General features: G+C 43.8%; 2 protein-coding genes across 3 annotated transcripts in view; one reads left to right on the top strand and one right to left on the bottom strand.

Annotated features, from left to right (window-relative positions):
- Nucleotides 1-1,098: 1,098 nt before the first annotated feature.
- VPS37C (VPS37C subunit of ESCRT-I) lies at nt 1,099-9,992 on the bottom strand. 2 transcript variants are annotated; one of them, XM_083699614.1, is made up of 6 exons: nt 9,749-9,992; nt 8,171-8,245; nt 4,979-5,095; nt 4,710-4,881; nt 4,053-4,135; nt 1,099-3,418 (listed from the first exon to the last, which is right to left on the bottom strand). In XM_083699614.1, exons 3-6 carry the CDS (start codon nt 5,072-5,074, stop codon nt 2,669-2,671), a joined length of 1,101 nt encoding a protein of 366 aa, XP_083555740.1. In that variant the 5' UTR covers nt 5,075-5,095; nt 8,171-8,245; nt 9,749-9,992; the 3' UTR covers nt 1,099-2,668. The 2 variants fall into 2 exon arrangements, with proteins under 2 accessions (XP_083555740.1, XP_083555741.1); XM_083699615.1 differs by lacking the exon at nt 9,749-9,992 and adding an exon at nt 9,435-9,660.
- Nucleotides 9,993-18,712: 8,720 nt separating this feature from the next.
- The window catches only part of LOC310825964 (pepsin A-like), a 7,089-nt gene continuing 5,266 nt past the window's right edge, over nt 18,713-20,535 (top strand). Inside the window, 2 exon segments of the mRNA XM_083700254.1 lie at nt 18,713-18,863; nt 19,443-19,603. Coding sequence (XP_083556380.1) covers nt 18,808-18,863; nt 19,443-19,603 — 217 coding nt within the window. The 5' untranslated portion in view covers nt 18,713-18,807.

The following is a 20,535-nucleotide window of genomic DNA, read 5'->3' as shown; positions in this document are numbered from 1 at the left end:
ATGATCCTCACAGTAAAAACCTATAAATAATTGTGGAACTTCAGTATAATTTAGGAAGTTGCCATGCTCTGTGCCTAAATAATAATATTCCCCCTTCCTGATCCAAAGAACTTTTTTAATAATTTAAAAAATGGTGTTAGTATCTTAAAAGATTACCATACATGTAATTACACACATGCTGTAGTGGTTAGTGTGTTGAATTAGTAGAGAGATCTTTGTTCATATCTTCACTCAGCCGTGAAGCTCATTGTGTTACCTCCAGCTGACCTACCTGACAGGGTTGTTGTAAGGAAAAAGGCAGCGAACCATACAATTATAAGTTCTAAGGTAGAAAGTTGAGACTAGAAATGCAGTTAAAAACAAAAATGTGGTTTCCCTTTGGAATGAAATTGACTAGACAAAAAAAACCTGTTCTGTCCTAGATAATTTAACCACTCCATTGATTTGTATGGGATTACAAAAAAAAGTTTTATTTAGAAAGCTGAAAAATTGAACAAATAGGCTTACTCTGGCTTTTAGACTCTATAAGAACCACCCTAGAGCTCTGGTCATTTCTACTTTCTATAGTCAGTTTTCAGAATACTGTCCATATTTATCTACAAACAGAATTTTTCACATGCAGTCCTCCAGGACCTAATTTTAGTGCACATAGGACAGCTATTTTCAGAATGTATTCTCTGCAAGTGCTGCCAAGATCTCCTCCTACATAAAATGTATTAATATGTGATGCAAAACTATGTGCTTGCAGCCAAAGGTAAGGCCCATCACACTTGTCTTGTATGTGTCGACATGCACTAATCCATGCGAAAGTGTGTATAAGAGTATGGGGTGGCTATTCTCACTTTTGTCATGTGGCCCATGCAGCCCTTGGAGCAAAGAAGGTATATCACCTCTGATCTAGTGTTAGGTTAGAGTCTAACCGAGCATAGATGATAAACCTAATAGATCAAAGTTGGGGAACTGAGAGTTAAAAGTCAGTGCCTTCCATATGAGAGGTTAATTACAGTATACAGAAACAGAACAACACTAAATGCATCAATAAGGAAAGGGCAAATGGATGGTAGAAATTGCAGTGGACAAGATAGAGGAAACATGGTGTTGAAGGATGTTGAGAAGGGCAAAGTTTATTAGTCCATGGGGAAGAAAGACGCACAAATGGATCTCTTAAGTAGGGCAGACACAAGGAACAGTCAGATACGACAAGGAAACATATGACTCTGTGAGATGAAAGGTGAAAGGCCTTATTGACACAAACTAGAAGTCAAAGGGAAGATGTTTAGCAAGCAAAAAAGAAGCATCAATATCAGATATCAATCACCATAACTCCATTTCCAAAAGTCATAATCATAAGCTTCTGTGCAATTCATCCAAGTTTTATTACCATAATTAATCACAGATATGGAATTGCTTCCATCAAATTCCAGGCGCGTTCTACAGGGTCAAATCCATTAGTAGTCTATTTTTAAAAAATAAATTACGGGCAAGCAAAAGGATAAAGTGCTTAGCAAAGCTATTTTGATCAACATTAGATCCCCTCGGTTTCCTCAATTGGTAGCCAGTGTTTCTTCTTGTCAACTGAAGTGGGACAACAAACAAAGAGGGAGAGGCTTTCATTATCAAAGTCCTCTCTTACCCCAAGAGGTTACTGAAGAAAAAGGGCAGCCACAGAGGCCTACATGCTTCAGTGAAGCAAACTACAATCAACAATGGAAAGAGGAACAATAGCATTTTGTCCATTATTCCCATGTATAAAAACACAGAGCAATTTGACTTTCTATAAAAGTTAAACTTGCTGTCTTATTGTTCAACGAACCGTTCCAAGATCCTCTAGCTCACACCTTCCACATACTAATTATTAGTACAACTAATACATCCACTGTTTACCCTCAGAAGGGAGGATAAAGACAAATAAGCCATGAGGAAAACACACTGGAGGAAAGGAGCATGCAAATTAGCTAACCTCTATGGGAACGACCACCACAGACCGATTGATGGACACTCGACTGCAGCTGAGGCTAGGTGAGGGAGCTTTTCATTCTCCATTTGTGTTAGCTGGGCTGTGCTTTCTATCTACTGTCTAGTAAATAGTAAAATTTTCTTGGTGCCAGGAGAAATCATACATTCATTCATTCCTCTTCTGGAAAACATGCTCTTCTCATCAGAAATGCTGACCTGATTTCTCCATCATGAGTTTTGTGGAAATTATAAAGTGAGCAGAATTCATTTTATTTATGTATTATAGATACTCTAATGTAGTAAAGTAGAAAACAACACACACAGCCATGAGCACACCAACACACGCACAGGACCAGATCCAAGCTGCAGCCAGTAAGCGGCTTGCTTGGAACAATGCCAGTATACATCAGCTAAGTGTCTAGGCCTAGATTTGTATTTTATACTATGGCTTGGACGGACTGCTTAGTCAGTACAGCTGGCCACTGAAGGCTGCCAACAGTCATTGCCTGCTGAAACTCAGGAAATGGAACCATCCCACACAGCCGTTCCTTTCCAACTCTTACAGCATCAAACCACACATGCCATCATTATAATGCTTACGGAAGTATGTCTCTCAAGAGGATGCACCCAAGTTTTCATCTTGGGCTTCAGTAGCTAGCAAAAATCAATTCATCAGGCTGCTATGAGAAAGAATACTGTCTAGGAACGGGGACTAGTATCCTGGCCAAGAAGGGCCCTGAGGGGGCAGGGGCGGTGGTGGTGGATACCCAAACGGTGGGCTTGGACCCGTGGGATATGGAGGCTGGGAAGGGATGGGGTAGCTAGGCACTGGAGGCTGGGTGGGATAAGGGCACTGGGGCCTTCCCGCTGGTGAAAAAAATGGAGACTGTGGGTATCCTGGTCCTGTAGATGGAGCCCTAACGGGGGGCTGAGGGTATCCTGGTCCAGAAGGGGGTGCTCTGGAGGGAGACCAAGAGTACCCAGAGGATGCAGATGGGTCTCCTACCTGAGGCTGGGGTAATGAACTGCTAGAAGAGACAGGTGGGTACCCAGGACCCGAAGGTGATCTATTTGGAAATGGGGGTTGGCTACTTGGCTGAGAGGAGGAGACATGTCCCACCATAACAGGTGCTCCTGGAAAAGAAGCTGGCTGGAGAGCTCCGTGAGCTGAAGGGCCGGTGGGCATGCAAGGGGATAGACTGTAAGGTAAAGGATAGGGTAGTCCCCCAGCCAGGCTATTCTGCGGCTGCTGGTTTGCAGGCCCAGAAGGCATCGTGGAAGGACGCTGGTGGTTGAACGCAGAGCTTCTGGCTGGCTCTTGGGAAGACTGAGACTTCCTCAACACTTCCTGAAGCTTCTCCACTTTCACCCGCCGTAGATGGGACAACTTCCTCATGGAGGAAAACTGCTCCAGGAATGTCTCCAGAGGCACTTCGCCCTCCAGGAACTTTTCAGCCATCATCTGCAATGTAAAAAGACAATTAAACCAGGGCTTTCATTTGCAGTAAGGAACAAGGTTCTGCGTTCTTCATCACAGCATGCACATTCCATCTCCCAATGACTATTCACAGTGAAAAAGACTAGGCAGGGGGTGGGGGTGGTGAGAGAAACTGGATACTCTCAGGCAACTTGTCCATTGCTCTAGAACAACGGTGACCAGGTTCCCACAAGTCCACATATGAAATAGTGCCCCTCAAGTGCATTGGCAGCCCTCAGTTCCTTGGCACAGTTTTGCATCTAGTCTACCATCCTGGGAAGCAGGAAGGTAAAATACAGAGAGAGCGCCAAACACAAGGGCAGGCCGGACACTAAGCCACAGTCAGGTTCCTTGGCTATTTTGCCACCGCACTGGAGTGCCATAAGCTCTTGAGGCTTGTGTGGTTTATGGGGCCCATGTTGCTGACTGGCCACCCACTCTTGCAAATAAAACAAGCTCAGTAAAACAAAACACATGAACTACATTATGAGACGATTCTCATGCTGGCTTGAATTCAGGATGTGAGAAAAGAGAGGTGAGCTCAGAATAGATCACCAGTATTAACAAACAGTATCAGACATGAGTCTTGTTTCTTCTTGAGTTTAAATCATAGGCTAACCTCAGATTCTTCTTCAATTTTCTGCCCTTCTACCTCGAGAAGATTTAACAGGGTGCCAGGCTGCATCGCTGCTGAGAATTTTTCTGGTGGGATGGGGAAAGAATAAAGAAGGGTGATTAAAAATGCCATGCAAAACAAGCACGTCTCCTTCCCTCCATCTCAGTGACAATGTCGGTTCCTGACTCTGCACATGCAGATATATGTGAAGAGTGCCACCTCTGAAGGCACAGCTCCCATTGCTTTCAGAGCTGCCACCACACAACTATCCAGCCACAACTGAGAGAGGAAGATTGGGGAGATCAAGAAGAACAGAGGTCTCTGTTGCCTATATACAAGCACATCACTTTTTATGGTTATCCATAGCATTGAAACTATGGTGCACCATCAGTTTGTTCAGGCAGCTAGAAGGCTCAGAAAAGAGGGAACCAAAATATTTTCTCATAATTGACCCTCCCTCCTTGATGACCATCCACATTTGCAATGGGAGAGGTGTCAAGAAACAGGAGCTATTTCCAGATCAGGAGTGGCTAACCCTAGGGTTCGCCTGCATACATCCCAACACAGAAGAGGAATCACAAGAAGTAAATCTGGTTATGGGGGGCGGGGGGAGAAGCCTACTGATATCCCATCCAGGGCTGAGGAGATCTGAAACGTTACCCAGTTTTGCCTTTTGCTCCTGGCATTGCTCGACCAGCTTCTGCAGTTCTTGATATTTGTCTGAGAGGTTTGCACGTCCTGTTTCGAGGGGTTCCTGAAACTTCAGGTTCCGCTCTGCCAGACTGCGATTTGTGGCCAAAGCCATCTCCCTTTCCAACTGGACATCCTGAACCTGATAAAGACAGGCCATTGTTAGGGAAAGGTGGCTCCCCTTAAGTCCCGCCCCCATTTCAGTCCAATCCTTCTGATGCATTCTAATATATTCTAACCTCATTAGACTCCAGTGCCAAGCGTTCAATCTCCTCTGAATTGTCCTGCAGCTCCTTCAGCTCATCCACAGTCTTGTCTCTGAATGCCATCATCATTTAGGAGGCTCATTAATACCTCTGCGTCAAAAGAGAAAGCACTAGTGATTAGCAGGTTTTATATCCCATGCTAGGCATTCCAATCCTTTCATGTGTTGGTAATAAAGGTCTTTACCACCCTGTTTATATGACTGCAGGGTGACTCTATCATTTTCATTGTTAGTTTATAGAAGCTCTGTTTCCTCATAAGGCAAAGCCAATGCACAGTGGCACACCATGATCATACTCATTCCTCCCTCCCTCATTTTGGCAAGTTGGATTTAAGAGTATACCTGCCACATGTGAATGTTAGCCCAATAACGCATGGTATTTTTCTTCCAGATTTAGTAGGGAAGGGAAGTCCCAATGCATGTTGCACTTTCTGCATGCACGTGCCAGTTAAGACATTGCCATTTTGTACATAGTGTGTTCCTTTGCACAATAACCCTGTGTTTAAACTCTGTAATCCATCCTTGTCCTGCTAATCCCCACCCCACTGTTTGAAGTAGCAGGGTCTGCATGGAAATCTCAATGTCCCTGCAACACTTTAGGTGTCAGATACACTCAGGCAACCCAACAACTGAAAAGTTCTATGTGTGAAAGCATGCAAAATTAGGAAACAGCAAGCATAAGCAACCACCTGATTCAGAAGCATGCTGCCTTACCCAGTATCAAGAAAAACAGAGTGTATATGTGTGTGTGTGTGTGTGTGTGTGTGTGTGTGTGTATACACATGAACTATTTGCATATACAATATTATATCATTAGTATCTGAGAAACTCACAACAGTCCTGTAGCTCTCTCTCCCTTTGTTTGAATATCTAGTCTAAAAACGGCTCGCCTTTGTTTTGGAACAATGAGACATTAGGCAAGCTCTCTCTCCATACTTCCTGCTCATTTAGCAACAGTCAGTGCACAACTGTTGGCACAAGGCCTGATTCAGATACTGCTCTTGTCTGCTTAAAAGTATTTATTTGATTCTGTTTATGAATCACTTCCCATAAAATATCTCAAAGTGATTTCACAGTAAAAAAAACATCAATAACAAAACTAAGATTCTATCTCAAGACAACTTGCATATCTAAAAACAATTTCACATCCAGCACAGATACAGAGTTGGATGAAGATCTACACTTAAAAGCTGGTCAAAAAAGAAAAGGTCTTCAGAAGGCACCAAAAAGACAATTGTCATATATTTAACAGAAGTGAGCTCCAAAGGGCAGCTCTTGCCACACCAAAGGTCAAATTCTTATATTATAAAGAATGGGCATAAAGATGCTGAGATAACATCTGCAGGAGGCTCTTTCCTGTGGAGAACAGAAGCCAACTGGGTATACATAAGGGGTATACAAAAACAATCTCGTCTGAAAATGAGGATTTGAAATCACCCCGTTAAGTAAGGCCAAATCAGCAATCAACTCAGGATTGCAATGGAAACAAATTAAGTGGAGGCACTCAATACAAGGGCAGGGAATAAAGCAATTATCATCTCAAATACTTTACATAGAATTACTTCATATTACAGTGGTACCTTGGGTTAAGAACTTAATTCGTTCTGGAGGTCCGTTCTTAACCTGAAACTGTTCTTAACCTGAGGTACCACTTTAGCTAATTGGGGCCTCCCGCTGCTGCCGTGCCACCAGAGCACGATTTCTGTTCTCATCCTGAAGCAAAGTTCTTAACCCGAGGTACTATTTCTGGGTTAGTGGAGTCTGTAACCTGAAGCGTCTGTAACCCGAGGTACCACTGTATCTTGTTGTTGTTAATTTGATTTATTAGTCACTCAACACAAAAAAAAAACTCTCTAGGCAGCTGAATTCATCTAACAGCCCCATAGAAGGAAGCCCCGACACAAGGACTTCTGGCTTTCCTCCACTCTCTGCCCCAGTTGGGAGAACTCCAAAACAGTGTGTAAGGAGAGGATTGTTCCATTTAGTAAATTGCAATGTTTGCGCAGATGGCACAACTGGATGAGAGTGATGTTGAATTCTACCCAATCAACCTATAGTCACTCCACACTGCCAAATTAAGAGTGAAATTAATAAATTATTTTAACTCATTCCAAGTTTCTTAACAGTTCCTAGCTACCAGTGCCTGTTATTATCAAAGGATCTGGTGGTTCTTTTTCCTTCTTCAGTTAAGTGAGTGAGTCCACCTTACTCTTTGTTTTTTGTTATGATCAGAGGTGGGAAAAACTTTTTCCATTTCCTTTCTTTACTCAGTGTTTTCCAAGGGAAAACATAATCTGTGTCTGAGTAATGCTATCTTAGCATCTCTAGCAGTCATGTTGGGGCTTCATCATCTGCTGACTGCCAAGCGGTGCTTTTCTCATTATCTTGTCAGCCAAGATGTATTACAAAGATTACTCAGTCACACTGCCACAGTTTCCCATTGCATGTGCCTATTGTGGCTGATTCTAGGATTAACCAAACTCAGTAGCCCTATGGGTCCAGATTAACACCTGACTTTTCAACAGTTTATCAGATCCTTCAAACATAGTTTCTCCCCCTCGCTGTCCCACCACATCTACTCTCGTTAAAGACAAGGGATGGAATTCAACATCACACTTTGATGCCTGTCAGTGCAAGTACTGCAGCAATGCCCCGCCCATCTGGCTCAGCTGCCCCAGCCACTCTGGGCAGCTTCCAACACATATAAACACACTTTTTAGGATGGAATGGGGGTGAGGCATGATGGCAGTGAGGACGCAGCGGTGCCCACTGGCAGAACCCATCTGGCGCTTCCACCCATGTATCAGCAACAAAACAATACCCCTCTTTTCCCACTGTCACATAATAGTTTGGTCCTTATTTTCCAAATATTCTGTTCAACACAAGGGGTGGCATCCAATGATGGGTCCAACAACACAACATACTCCTGTGAGCACAATGAAGCTTCTTCTCCTATCCCCTCCACCTCCCCACATCCCAAATCAGCTTTGGAAAGTTGCGGAGAGCACAGGGGGAGGAGAGAAAATGGATGCCATGCTGCACGAGTTGAATTTCACCAAGAGCACTGGATACTAAGACTGGATAGTTTTAGCCTTTTCTAAACCAAAATTTGCACACAGCAAGTGGAACAAACAAAAAACTGGCAAGGATCATAAGCTGTTACTACCTGGTAGTAGCTCTTCTACCTCTTGTTGAAGCAAAACATTTCACAGGTTTGGTTCTGAGGATCCTGCATCAGTATCTGCAAGAGAATTCAAGTCAACCTTGTTAGCCTACCTGCCTCCAAAACCAAATGAATTAAGCGCTTCTGTGGGAGGGAAAGCGATTTTCGTTTCAAGATTAGTGCCACAAGTTGAGCAGGTGGGGGCACTAGACATATTCAATTTTTACTTGTACACCTAAGATGCTATTGAGTGTACACCCCCTTGAGCATACACTTGGTAGCAGATCATTTCCCCCTCTTTGTAATGTACGAAACTGCTTGTAAAATGTGTAATGTGCTCAATGACACAGGTGAGCACTCTTATTTAGCAAGTCTCTTACTGAACTCTGGGGGCCAGCCAGGAAGCATTTGCTACCTTAGCAGACTGGACCAAATAAATACTCCACATCTTTCCAGGGTATCTTTGTACATGTTTATACGGTTTATCCCATGTATGCCAGTTCTTGAAAGGTGTGCACATATGCAGGCAAGACTCAATTACATCAGCATAATGAAAACTGTGCTTTGCACATGTCTTTACAGGTCATCCACGTGGGTTGTCACAGCTACAAAGCTGTTCTCTGCAAGTGGCAAAAACAGAGAACATTCCACTAAGTCCAGAATGTGAATAAACATTAGCATGAATCCTTGCTGTGTGCCAATACTGGACACAAATACAACTATCAGCAAGAAAACCTAAAAAGCACTAACAAAGTTGCCGGAATCATTTCTATGTTGCATTCAGGAGTGGGAAGACAATAGATGGTCAGTTGTCAATGACAGGTGAGGAAGCATGAGATTTGCAAGGAAAATACTAACTACAGAGGAAGTTGATGTTTGTTCACTGGAATGCCAGTAGGAAACATATACCTGGGGGTAAGGTAATTGATAAGCAAAAAGTTCAGAAGTAAAAGATAACTTATTATTTATTCAATTTATACACATGCATTTCTGGTACCACCGTTAACTTTCCCCTTCTTTAACCACAACCTCAGAGGCAGCCAAAAGGGCGTGGGGGGAAGGGCACACAATCATTCAATCAGATTTGCTACATGAAAATGAGCAGCGTCCCTTCCCTTTTAAGCTGAGCCAGAGATTCACACTAGCATCTGATTTCAGTGCCATGAGTATCCTGCCCCCCCAAAGAAGTTACAAAGTGTTGCTGTGATGAGAGGACACATCTTTGAGCATGAAGGAAGCTGCCCCTAGCCAAACCATCCCAAAATACCTAAGAGGAAGAGGAGGAGAGTCCCCTCTCAGGGAAGGCGTGGCTCCCAGAAGAGTACAAGACCCAGTTCCCTCTCTTGCCATTTCAGAAGCCAAGCGTCTACCACCCTCCATCGCTCAGATCCACGGGGCGGGGAGTGGGATCCTGCCCACCGGGAGCAGGTGGCGGGGAAGGTGCCGCCCGCACAGAGGACTCCTCTCTCACACCTACACACCCTCCACTCGAATGAAGCGAGAGGACGCAGCTCGACTCTTCTCGCGAGACGGCGCGAGGAAGGGTTAAGTGATAAAACTCCCGTAAGGGTCGCGATTTACCTGCGATGATCCGGAGGGAGGGGGGGGGGTGAAAAGCGGAACAGAAGAGGGAATCCCTAGCCACCGAAGTACTTCCGGCTTCCGGTGGAGATCCGGAAACTGTATGCGCTCATTCTACTCCGAACCAAGAAGAGAGGGATTAATTCGAAGCTCATTCCCCCCTCCCTAAAGGAGGAGAGGTGGTATGTTCCACAGGCAGAACCAATGAGAACGGCGTGCGGCACCTCCGCCGCGGCCATTTTGTTGGCCGGGGGAAGCCGCGCGGCGGGCTGGGGCGTCCGTCGCGGGGCGAGAGTGGGCGGAGTTTCCTCGCCCTCGCACCTCCCGAGGGGTCGAGGAAAGGGCGGGTCATACGTGGCGGGGGTGGGCAGGCAGAGTCGTGGCGTGAAGTCTCCTCCCCTCGGCCGCGTGGCAGGGAGTTGCGACGGATATTTCCTTACGCTCTCTTGGGGAGGCTCTGTTACCTAAGCTGAAACCTGTTTGGCCATAGCTTTATATTAGTCTTCTATTTGATTTTAAAGCTAGTTTTTAAAGCATGGTGGTGCAGTGGGAGCATTGCGCCGCAGAAATCCATATAGGATCCCTTCGTGCATTATTTAGTTTCTCTCCATGCGGGCACCCATAAAACGCCTTAGGAGGCATCTTGCAATACTGGAAACTCAACAGTCTATTAAATGCAAATCTTCTGCGCACCTGTTGGCTTGGTTCATTATTTCTACAACTTAGGTGTGGTCCTCTTGGTTTGGTTTGGTTTTTAACCGATTCTTCTTTCAGATAACTAGAAATAAACGCTTTCTTTCTTTACATACCATCACTTTATTTCAAGTCGACTGTTCTGCTCATATGTGGTCCAAGGGGCAGCAGGAGCTGTCCACCTAACAGTCACCAGTTCCCTTCTGTCAAGACAAGCATCAGCTAAGAAAAGGTGCAGCCAGCCAAGTGCCAGCCCCAGCTCTAAATTAGTACAGCAACCCTGAAGGCGAAAGAAGCCCTAAGCTGAGACAACAGCAATGTCACAAAAGTTGTGTAGGAACTCCCATTTACTCTGCATCCAGTTAGCTTGGGAAGAACATTTGCCACAAGCCATGTCCATGCTGCTGTTTCTGAGGAAACTGTGTTTTGATGTGTTTCCCTCAAACCAGATTTGATATGAATTTAGAAAAACAATGACTTGGCTGAGTTATAAACCCATAAACCATGGGAAGTTGTGTCCAACAAATTTCTACTCCGAGTAGATGCACTAAATTTATTGGACGCAAGCTAATAGTGTCAGTTGATTTCAGTTTTGTTGGGGGTTTTCTGCACAGCAAAAACTAATTACCTTTATTTTATATTACATAAAAGAAAAAAATCTATGACTTTCCAGCACAACAGTATTAAAAACAAGTTGGTACTTGGGACAAGTGTCCAGTTTTTTTAAAAAAAATTTAAAAATCACCAGCTATTAAAATAAGACTTCCCCTAAGAGGTTTTTACACATATATCTACTAGCTTTATAAGATAAAAATACTAATGTGAATGGCTTCTTCCACCATTTGGTATTTCAGCTGTAAAAGACAAATAACAAAATGCTTATTAACCTGCCCAGCTGCTTCTTAATACTTCCTCTAGAGCTATGCCAGTACTAAGAGACAGGTGAGGTAGGAAAATGCATTATGATAATCCATGTCTACGAAAAATTATATAGTTGTTTAGCTCTTTGACATCTGCCAGGAGGGCATTCCACAGGGCAGGTGCGACTACTGAATGCCGCATCAAAAAAAGGTCTGTCGCTGGGAGTCACCCACTTAACCTATGAATTTGAGCACGGCCACTGATGATCTCCCTACATGGGCATGTTTGTGCTAGAGAAGGTCATAGGCATCCTAGGCATCTGAGCACGGTAAGAAAGCAAATAATTGTTTCATGGCAGAACACAGTTCATGGAAAATGGTACCCCATATAGAGAATATCTAGGGAGCTGATTTAGGAGATTGATTCAAATTGCATATGATTATGACAGACCCATTTATTTAAACCCAAGTCAGTGAGCACATACAAAGTGGAGAGCGTGGAGCTCATTTTTCTTTCAAAGAAAAGGGGAGCACATGAGTGGGGGGAGCAGAACCCACCCCCTCCCACAGCTTACCTTCCTGCAGTTCCATTTCCCCCAGAAATGAAAGTGAGCCAAGGGAAGTGGCTTGGGGGGCAGGATCTGCTCTGCCAGTACAGCTAGTTCACAAAGTATGTGCAGCAGAATGGTGCAGCCCATCCTGGTCATCTGCTATCAGTCTACCAACCTGATATTGACTAGCATGGGCTATGCAGTCCACATAGCCAACTTTTCAAAGTGTGTATGGAGCTGGTTCTGGGTTTCCTGCCTTTTGCATGGTGCTGGATACAGTACGTATTTAACATTGGAAGAGTTAACCCCCTAGATATTCATACCAGTAACAGGATGCCGAATATAGTGTTTCCATGTGGCTCAAATGACCTGCTGTAGTTAGCATTTAGCTGGCAACACTTTCCATTAACCACTGTTAAGATATTGGGACAAACATCCAGGAGCTGTTTGGAAACCACCTTGCACCACCTGTGATAACAAAGCAAGAATGCTAACAGACATTTCTACAGTAGCCAAAATTATTCAAGTCCTTGCCTTGGGTCATGTAAAGCAAAAGATTTAAGAAACTCAAATCCATTTAGTTTATCAAAAACAGAGAAAAGGTTCAGAAGTCACTTGATTATAGCCATATACCTTCAGTGGAAAAATACTGGGTACTAAAAAGTGCTCTCTAATCAAGAGGGAAAGGAGTGGCAATAACCAATGACTAGCTTCCAAATTCCAATAGGAAAGAAAGTGCATGTTTTTTTAACCATTGGTGAACACTGCTAATTTAATGGTGGACACTTTATCACTGGCAGTCTTCAAACAAAGCAAGAAAGTTTATTTCCAAGTAATACAATTTGACGAAACTCAATATGGTATTCATTTACTTATCTTACTGGGGAAATCAAATTAAAGCATTCCCAGTAAAGAATTTAATTTAGACTGAGCTACCTTCAGGGACTCTTTCATTCTATGATTCTGGAGTCTGGCCAGGAGAGGAACCGGAAAAACTGCTGAAGATTACCTTAGTAGTTCTGGCAAGTATCTCCTTGGTTAGGTGGCAGGTGATGTGCTGCTATCAAAACTGAATAGAGTGGCTAATTTATCTCAACAGCTGGCCTATTTTGCTGCATTTGTGCGTTTCCTCACATTCAGAAGCCAGACAAGTCTTAGTTCATCAGTGATGGGATACATTCTCCACAGCACCTGAAGGCAGCAAGGAAGTGTGAGGCAAGTTGAATGCATACACAGTCACAGTATGTCTTCAAACACCTTGCTACCATTCCTTGCCCACCAACACCTGCTGCCTGAGGCATGTGCCTCCTTCTGCCTAATGGAATAATGGCTCTAGCATACCTGAAAGAGGGGTGATATCTCTACCCCTCCCCATATGAGGATGTTTTCTGTGAAACAGAATGCGGGTGGCGCTGTGGTCTAAACCACAGAGCCTAGGGCTTGCCGAGCTCTCGTTGTTCGGTCCCAACTCCTACCCACCTAGCAGTTTGAAAGCACGTCAAAGTGCAAGTAGATAGATAGGTACTGCTCTGGCGGGAAGGTAAACAGTGTTTCCGTGTGCTGCTCTGGTTCGCCAGAAGCGGCTTAGTCATGCTGGCTACATGACCCAGAAGCTGTCTGCAGACAAATGCCGGCTCCCTCAGCATATAGAGCGAAATGAGCGCACAACGCCAGAGTTGTCCACGACTGGACCTAACGGTCAAGGGGTACTTTTACCTTTACCTGTGAACAAAAACTAAAGGAGACTGCAATTTGTGTTTGGAGTCAGACAGAGTCAGAGGTCTCTGGAAATCATTTTGGATTCCTGGCTGTCTCTTAAGAGATATGATGTGGGAGAAGTAGATTTTGGCTGGCTTAGCCTCCACCTATGCTCAGTTTAATTCTCGAAGTTACCAACATGAGTTTGACCAAACTGCAGGAGGCAGTGGAAGACAGGAGTGCCTGGTGTGCTCCAGTCCATGGGGTCACGAAGATTCAGACACGACTAAACAACTAAACAACAACAACAATGCTCAATTTAAATATTTGTAAATAAATACAAACAAGTATACAAAGCCATAATATATGCCCCCTGCATCATTTCCTTCAAAATGAACCAAACCTGGGTGAGTGGCTGCACCCCTGGAACTTCTCGCTGTCCAAAGAACTGGAGTGTACCTAACACTATGGTTACTAAAGGGGATCTCACCTCCATCTTCAGGTTGGCTGGTAGGCTTTCCTGCTCTGTTTTATTCAGTAAAGAGGTGTAAGCTGCAATCTACTGTGCTGAGGTTATGAGTGAGATGGGTCTCTCTTCTCCCCAGCTATCAATACTGCAGAGAATAGGAAATGCACTTATTTCCCCAGTTCAGTTTATGAAGCAACACACAAATAAATTGACCAGATCGAAATCCTACTAATTTGCCCTTGTATGTGGGTAGAGCTTATTATATTTCTCTTTTCCCTGCTCCTGTTTCCTTGCTCACATCCTCTGGTTCAGAAGTTGACTGTCACTGTGCTCTTGTTTATACTTTATGCACAATAATGCAAATGCCCTGGATAAGCTACCATGAGACGTATAATAGAAAATGTAAAAGAAACCTCTTTACAAGCAAGTGCAGTTGCTACTCACAGATTGTGCTCACTCAGTTGTGCAGTACCTGTTAGAATGGAAGAATTTGGGAGGGATAAAGCATGACCAAACCAGGCCATGCAAACCAAGGGGCTATGAGAGCAAGCAAACATTGAGGATGCCCTGAGAAGTGGGAGATTACAGCTGTCCAACAATAAACATGTAAACAATCTGGGTTAATACTACATTAAACATGATAGAGCTGGTGGCACCTTTTCCATCCGTCATATACACATTTTAATATAAGACCTTGTTGGGCAAGTTAGCATTGTCACAATTTTGGCAATGCCATAAAATCTAACTGATGCATGTTCTCTATCTAGGTAGGAGCTGTAACACCTGCCCTGTCAACTAGGCTCATAGTTACCCAAGGGCATTTTCAGACAAGCAAGTGGAAGAAGAGTCAAATTACTAGGGAACATTACTAGGTCTACTTCTCAAGCAGCAGATGAAGTGATCATTCTCTTCTTGGATTGCACCATTTCAAATGGGACTCTCAAGATTAAACCCCCACACATAGAAAACTGGCGTGTCAGGGAGAAGCCTAAATTACAACCCTTTTCTGGGGCATTTATTGTTTGATCAGAGCCTTTACTCTCTTTTTTTAATGAAGGAATGTTATATCATGAGAATCTTCCCCAACCCCCAGTCTAGATACAGATTTACCAGGTCAGCTGATGTTTGTGACCTGAGATGCACAGGATTGGAGGCATTGGATGCCAAGAAATTAAAACATTTCTAACAGTGACTATTTATCAGTTTCACAAATTTATTGAGTTCTGTAATCTACTCTGCCTCTCTGCTAAATGTCCCCAAGCAGAGAATGAAAATTAAATTCCATTAATTAACAAACTACACAAGAGTATCAGGAGACAGCTGATAAACAGTATTTGCAATGCCATTTTCATATTTTATGATAAATAAGGAGCAGATATGCAGCATGGCAGTTATCAGGCCAGTCAGCACAATAACACAATAACTTTAGTAAAGGTCGCCTGAGAACTCTTACACATCTATCCCACATTGCAACTCACTTAATTTTCTGGGGGTTTGCTTGTTCCTGCCAGTTCGGGACCGCAATAGCTTTAATGGAAAATAATGTTCGTTATCTAATGCTTTCAATGACAGTGTCTGATGGGAAAACCCTAACTTTTCTAAGCACTTCACTTGCAATTACCTCATCCAGAGTCATAACCATATGTGATTATATGTAACTGTCCTGTCACATGACCTTACAACAAATCTGGGTTTGCCACCAGTCTTACCTTTCTGGAGATTTATGGCTTTTATTGTACATTTTAAAATTTGTTGTTATATATATTTTTATTCTTTTATGCATTTTCATGGAATGAAACACTATGCATAAAGAAAAACTGTAATGACCTTAATACAAATCAACACAGCACACATAAATGCAACAATTGTACTTGAAAGGCTAAGAGGGAAATCACTATTTGCGTGTCGAGGTCCCCAGGTCCACCCCAATAACTCACACATCACACAGAATTTTTGTTTAAGGTTTTTGGCATAATTTTGGCCACAACTTTATTAAAATACAAATTTGTGAGTGGTTGCTTAGGCATTGGTTGCGACTATCTGCCCCCACCATGGGGGACAGACTGACATTCCGCACGATGCGAAAGTCAGAATGGGGGTTACGTGGAGCAGGGAACCTGCCCTCACCCCAAATGCAACCAGGCATTGGTTGCGACTATCTGCCCCCACCATGGGGGACAGACTGACATTCCGCACGATGCGAAAGTCAGAATGGGGGAATACACTTGGGGGTTACGCGGAGCAGGGAACCTGCCCTCACCCCAAATGCAACCAGGAGCTCATTGCTATGGCCCGAGCCCCCTTGACAGAGTGGACAAGCAATAGTTAGCCCCCAATTCCTTTAACGGAATCCCTTGCAGCAGCAGCATTAGAGGGGCAGGCACAGCCAATCCATGCCCCTCAACCAACCAAACCATAAACCAATGCCTAACCGCAACCTTACAAGTTGTGACGATTTGCTACGCAGTAGGCAAAAACCAAATGGCCCCAGCCAATCAGCCAGATGGACAAAATTCCTACCAGGCCCCCGCTCCAAAGCAGACGACCCCATGACAGGCATAGCAAGGTCAAAGCGAACAACCCTATTCTAGGGAGGGAGGGACGGGCAATCCGCTGCACGGGCGAAAAGAGGAAGCCCTAGCCTCGTGCAAGGAGTTTTAGCATTTCTGGCTGTCAATCAATAAATGGCAACATTAATTTCTTCCCAACAACAAGGGAAGCCCCAATCGCATCAGTGGCCAACGATCAGTTAGCCCGCCCCCAACTTTGGAGTGTCCTGGTGGCCCCCACCGCAACACGTGCTCTCCATGAAGGAGAACACGCTTTGCGTGTCGAGGTCCCCAGGTCCACCCCAATAACTCACACATCACACAGAATTTTTGTTTAAGGTTTTTGGCATAATTTTGGCCACAACTTTATTAAAATACAAATTTGTGAGTGGTTGCTTAGGCATTGGTTGCGACTATCTGCCCCCACCATGGGGGACAGACTGACATTCCGCACGATGCGAAAGTCAGAATGGGGGTTACGCGGAGCAGGGAACCTGCCCTCACCCCAAATGCAACCAGGCATTGGTTGCAACTATCTGCCCCCACCATGGGGGACAGACTGACATTCCGCATGATGCGAAAGTCAGAATGGGGGAATACACTTGGGGGTTACGCGGAGCAGGGAACCTGCCCTCACCCCAAATGCAACCAGGAGCTCACTGCTATGGCCCGAGCCCCCTTGACAGAGTGGACAAGCAATAGTTAGCCCCCAATTCCTTCAACGGAATCCCTTGCAGCAGCAGCATTAGAGGGGCAGGCACAGCCAATCCATGCCCCTCAACCAACCAAACCATAAACCAATGCCTAACCGCCACCGAGCACTCAAGCTCGCCGCCAACCACTCACAGCTGCAACCCCACCTTCAAACCCAACACAACAGAATTTAACCTTGTGTCATTTCCCAACGGGGAAAGATGCACACCATCGTCCCTGAAAAGGACGGCCTCCTTGAAGGTGATATTGGGGTGCGCAATCACGGAACCACTATTTCTCAGAAAGTTAGGACACTGGTTTGAGTGTGGGGAAATGTTTTCTGCTCTGCAATGGATGCAGAGCAGAAGTATCATCTAGATCCATCACAACTCAAATGATGCACAGCATTGGCCCTACCGTGAGGCAGAGTGAAGCAGCAGATGATTAAAGGCAAGGAATGACTAGAGCTGTGTTTATCAAGCGGCCTTTCCTGCACCAACTATGATAGACTGATGCCCTCAAGTGCAGCAGAAAGTGTCCATCACCAGGGCTGAAGTAAGATTTAATAGCTAGTCTGGTTGACTTTTGTAACTGGAACAGGAGAGTTACAGCAAAATGTCTTGAGCCAGTTTTGACAACCCATGTACTTTAAAAATGCTTTGAAAGGGAGGCTAGATTTTTTTTAAAGTTGGCTCCTATTTTTTTAAAGTTCATAAAATGGCACATGGACAGAAAAAGGGTCTAGCTTTGTGCCTTAGTACTAATGATATCAATGGCATCATAAAACTGGCTCCCATTACACTCATGCAACCAGATTCCACGTAGTACTACTGCAAATGCAACCAACATACTAGTTTAGGGGCAGGGGTTGTATTCTCCCAGTGACAACTTATTGCTATGTGTTCTGAACACACCCAGAATAACAAGGATGAGTGACTGGATTTACCACATTTTCTAGGAGTTCAACCTATCAGGTGATTTTTAGCTATGCTGCTGTGCTACAATATAAAATAATATTAAACAGCATATTTAAAATACAGTTCCTTACATTTTCTGTTTTTTTAAAGAAAACATATTTGTGCTTATTGTCCTGAGTACTATAAGAAGAAAATATTTTCTTTTTAGTAAACTAAGTCCTACACAGAGTAGGCCCATTGGAGTTGATAGACACTGTGAACTTAGGCCCATGTATATCAATCGGTCTACTCTAAGTAGGACTTGGTTGAATACAATGAATTATGTAAGTGCCCTTGACACCTGCCATTGTGTTCTGATGGGTTTTAATGTCACATGAGTTTCAGCACCCTTTTAGGTCAAGATCCTAATGCAAATGGAAATGAATGAACTTGGAACGTTCTCTAAGCCTTTTATTTAAGGACATAAAAAAAAATCTTATCAGGAAGGTTTGCATTTCTTATCGGAGTTGCAAATACGATATGAAAGACTTGGAGCTTCATGTATATAAGAAGCAGCACCCTGCTGTGTTGCTCTACAGTTGGGACCCACATTTCATTTTCATCAGCGGCTTGGGGATAAAGGAGACATCATGAAGTTGCTTTTGCTTCTGGGCTTGGTGGCACTCTCCCAGTGCTTGGTGACCAAGTAAGTACTGGGGTTTCAGCTTTCTTGAAGGAAAGGAGGTACACTCTGATTCAGAAACATCCAGCCTTATGTTTAAACCAGGGATGGTGAAGCTATAGCCCTCCAGATTTTATTAGATACAACGCTCATCAGTCTTCACTATTGGCCAAGCTAACTGGGACTGATGGGTGCTGGAATCCAACAACATCTGGAGGGCCACATATCCTAACCAGGCTCTAAACTTGGTTCAACAAGCTCTTTCAGCAAACTCTCTGTCTCTGATACCAAGCAAGCCATAAACCCTTTGCTGTCTCCCAGTTCTACCCCCAAAAACTAAAGAAAGCATTAAAAAAATTATCTATTCAGCCAGCTAGCCATCTACAAAAACCCTGTACATTCCTAGGGTAGGAGGTGCCATCTTTCTATAGAAAACTTGGTGAAGCCATTCTTGACTAGGATCTCCAAGGCCTACTACATTGCAAATACTGAAAGTCCTAAAACAAACTTTACTTTGCAAGCTTCAAGAAGTAGAATATATATTTTCTCCTATCACCTTGCCATCTTTCTTTCTTTTTCCCCTTCTCACTCTTTGCTGTTTAGGGTCCCTCTGAGGAAAGGGAAATCCCTGAGGCAAAACCTTAAAGAACATGGGCTGCTGGAAAAATACCTGGAGAAACATCCTCACAACTTGGGCTCAAAGTATTTCCCCAGCCAAGGCAATGCAAATGCCGCTGAGCCCTTGGAGAATTACATGGATGTAAGTATTCTTTATTCATAGGTTATAACTGAAACAATACATTACTGAATTTTGGTAAAGAGAAGGAACTGACCAGGATTATTATGTTCTTGCAAATTTGGTTCACTCAGTATAAAATTAAAATCTGAAAAGGAGAAGATCAGGAGTAGGATCTACATCTTGTTAACCAGTCAACGCAATCTATCCCTTCCAAAAATTCCCACACCAAATCTCCATTGCTAAGCATCCTTGGTTTGTTCTTCAGCCACTTCTATCCTTCACTGAGGCACTCCTATCCTGGCGCTTAGTGTTCCACTGCCAGAGACTACCCTTAGGACTTCTCCAGATGACCTTTTTATTAGCATTCATATTGATTTGCGTCTACAAAGCTTATGGGTAGTTAGACTATGCCTGACTTTATTGAGCATTTGCTCTGTTTATTTATGGGGCAGTTATACCACAATGAACATTCATCCTGATCTGCTTGCAAGGTGTTTACATGTCTTTCTGTTAATAATTTGTTCATCCCATACTTTCCCCATCATTTTTCTAATGGCCAAAAGTCAGTTTTTTAAAAAAAGCAGATTTTAAAAAGCAGATTAATCCACTTCAATTTTGCAGACCTAAAGCACCTTAGATCTGAGGTATAATGTATTTAAAACAGGCATCATTTTAGCAAAGGTTTCCATGCAACCCCTTCCTGAATGCAGAAGTGGTTTGCATGGACTCCTGCCAAACTGAGCAGGATTTAACTGCACACACCCTGTTCCCAACAGGGAACATGTATGCACAGCCAACATGGAATTTAACCCTGCCCTCATGCCTATCAGATGATGTCACAAGTGATGTCAGCTGATGGGCAGGTGGCTGTGGTTTGGAGAAAGTGGTCTTGAGGGCCAGCTTGGACTCCTGGTGGACCAGGATTGGCCCACAGGCCAGTTGTTCTTCACCCTTGTC

This window comes from Podarcis gaigeae, assembly GCF_964106915.1.
Source record: "Podarcis gaigeae genome assembly, chromosome: 1".
NCBI classification, from domain to species: Eukaryota; Metazoa; Chordata; class Lepidosauria; order Squamata; family Lacertidae; genus Podarcis; species Podarcis gaigeae.
Note: the sequence above shows the minus strand (reverse complement) of the source record. Positions and strands in the feature narration are given on the sequence as shown.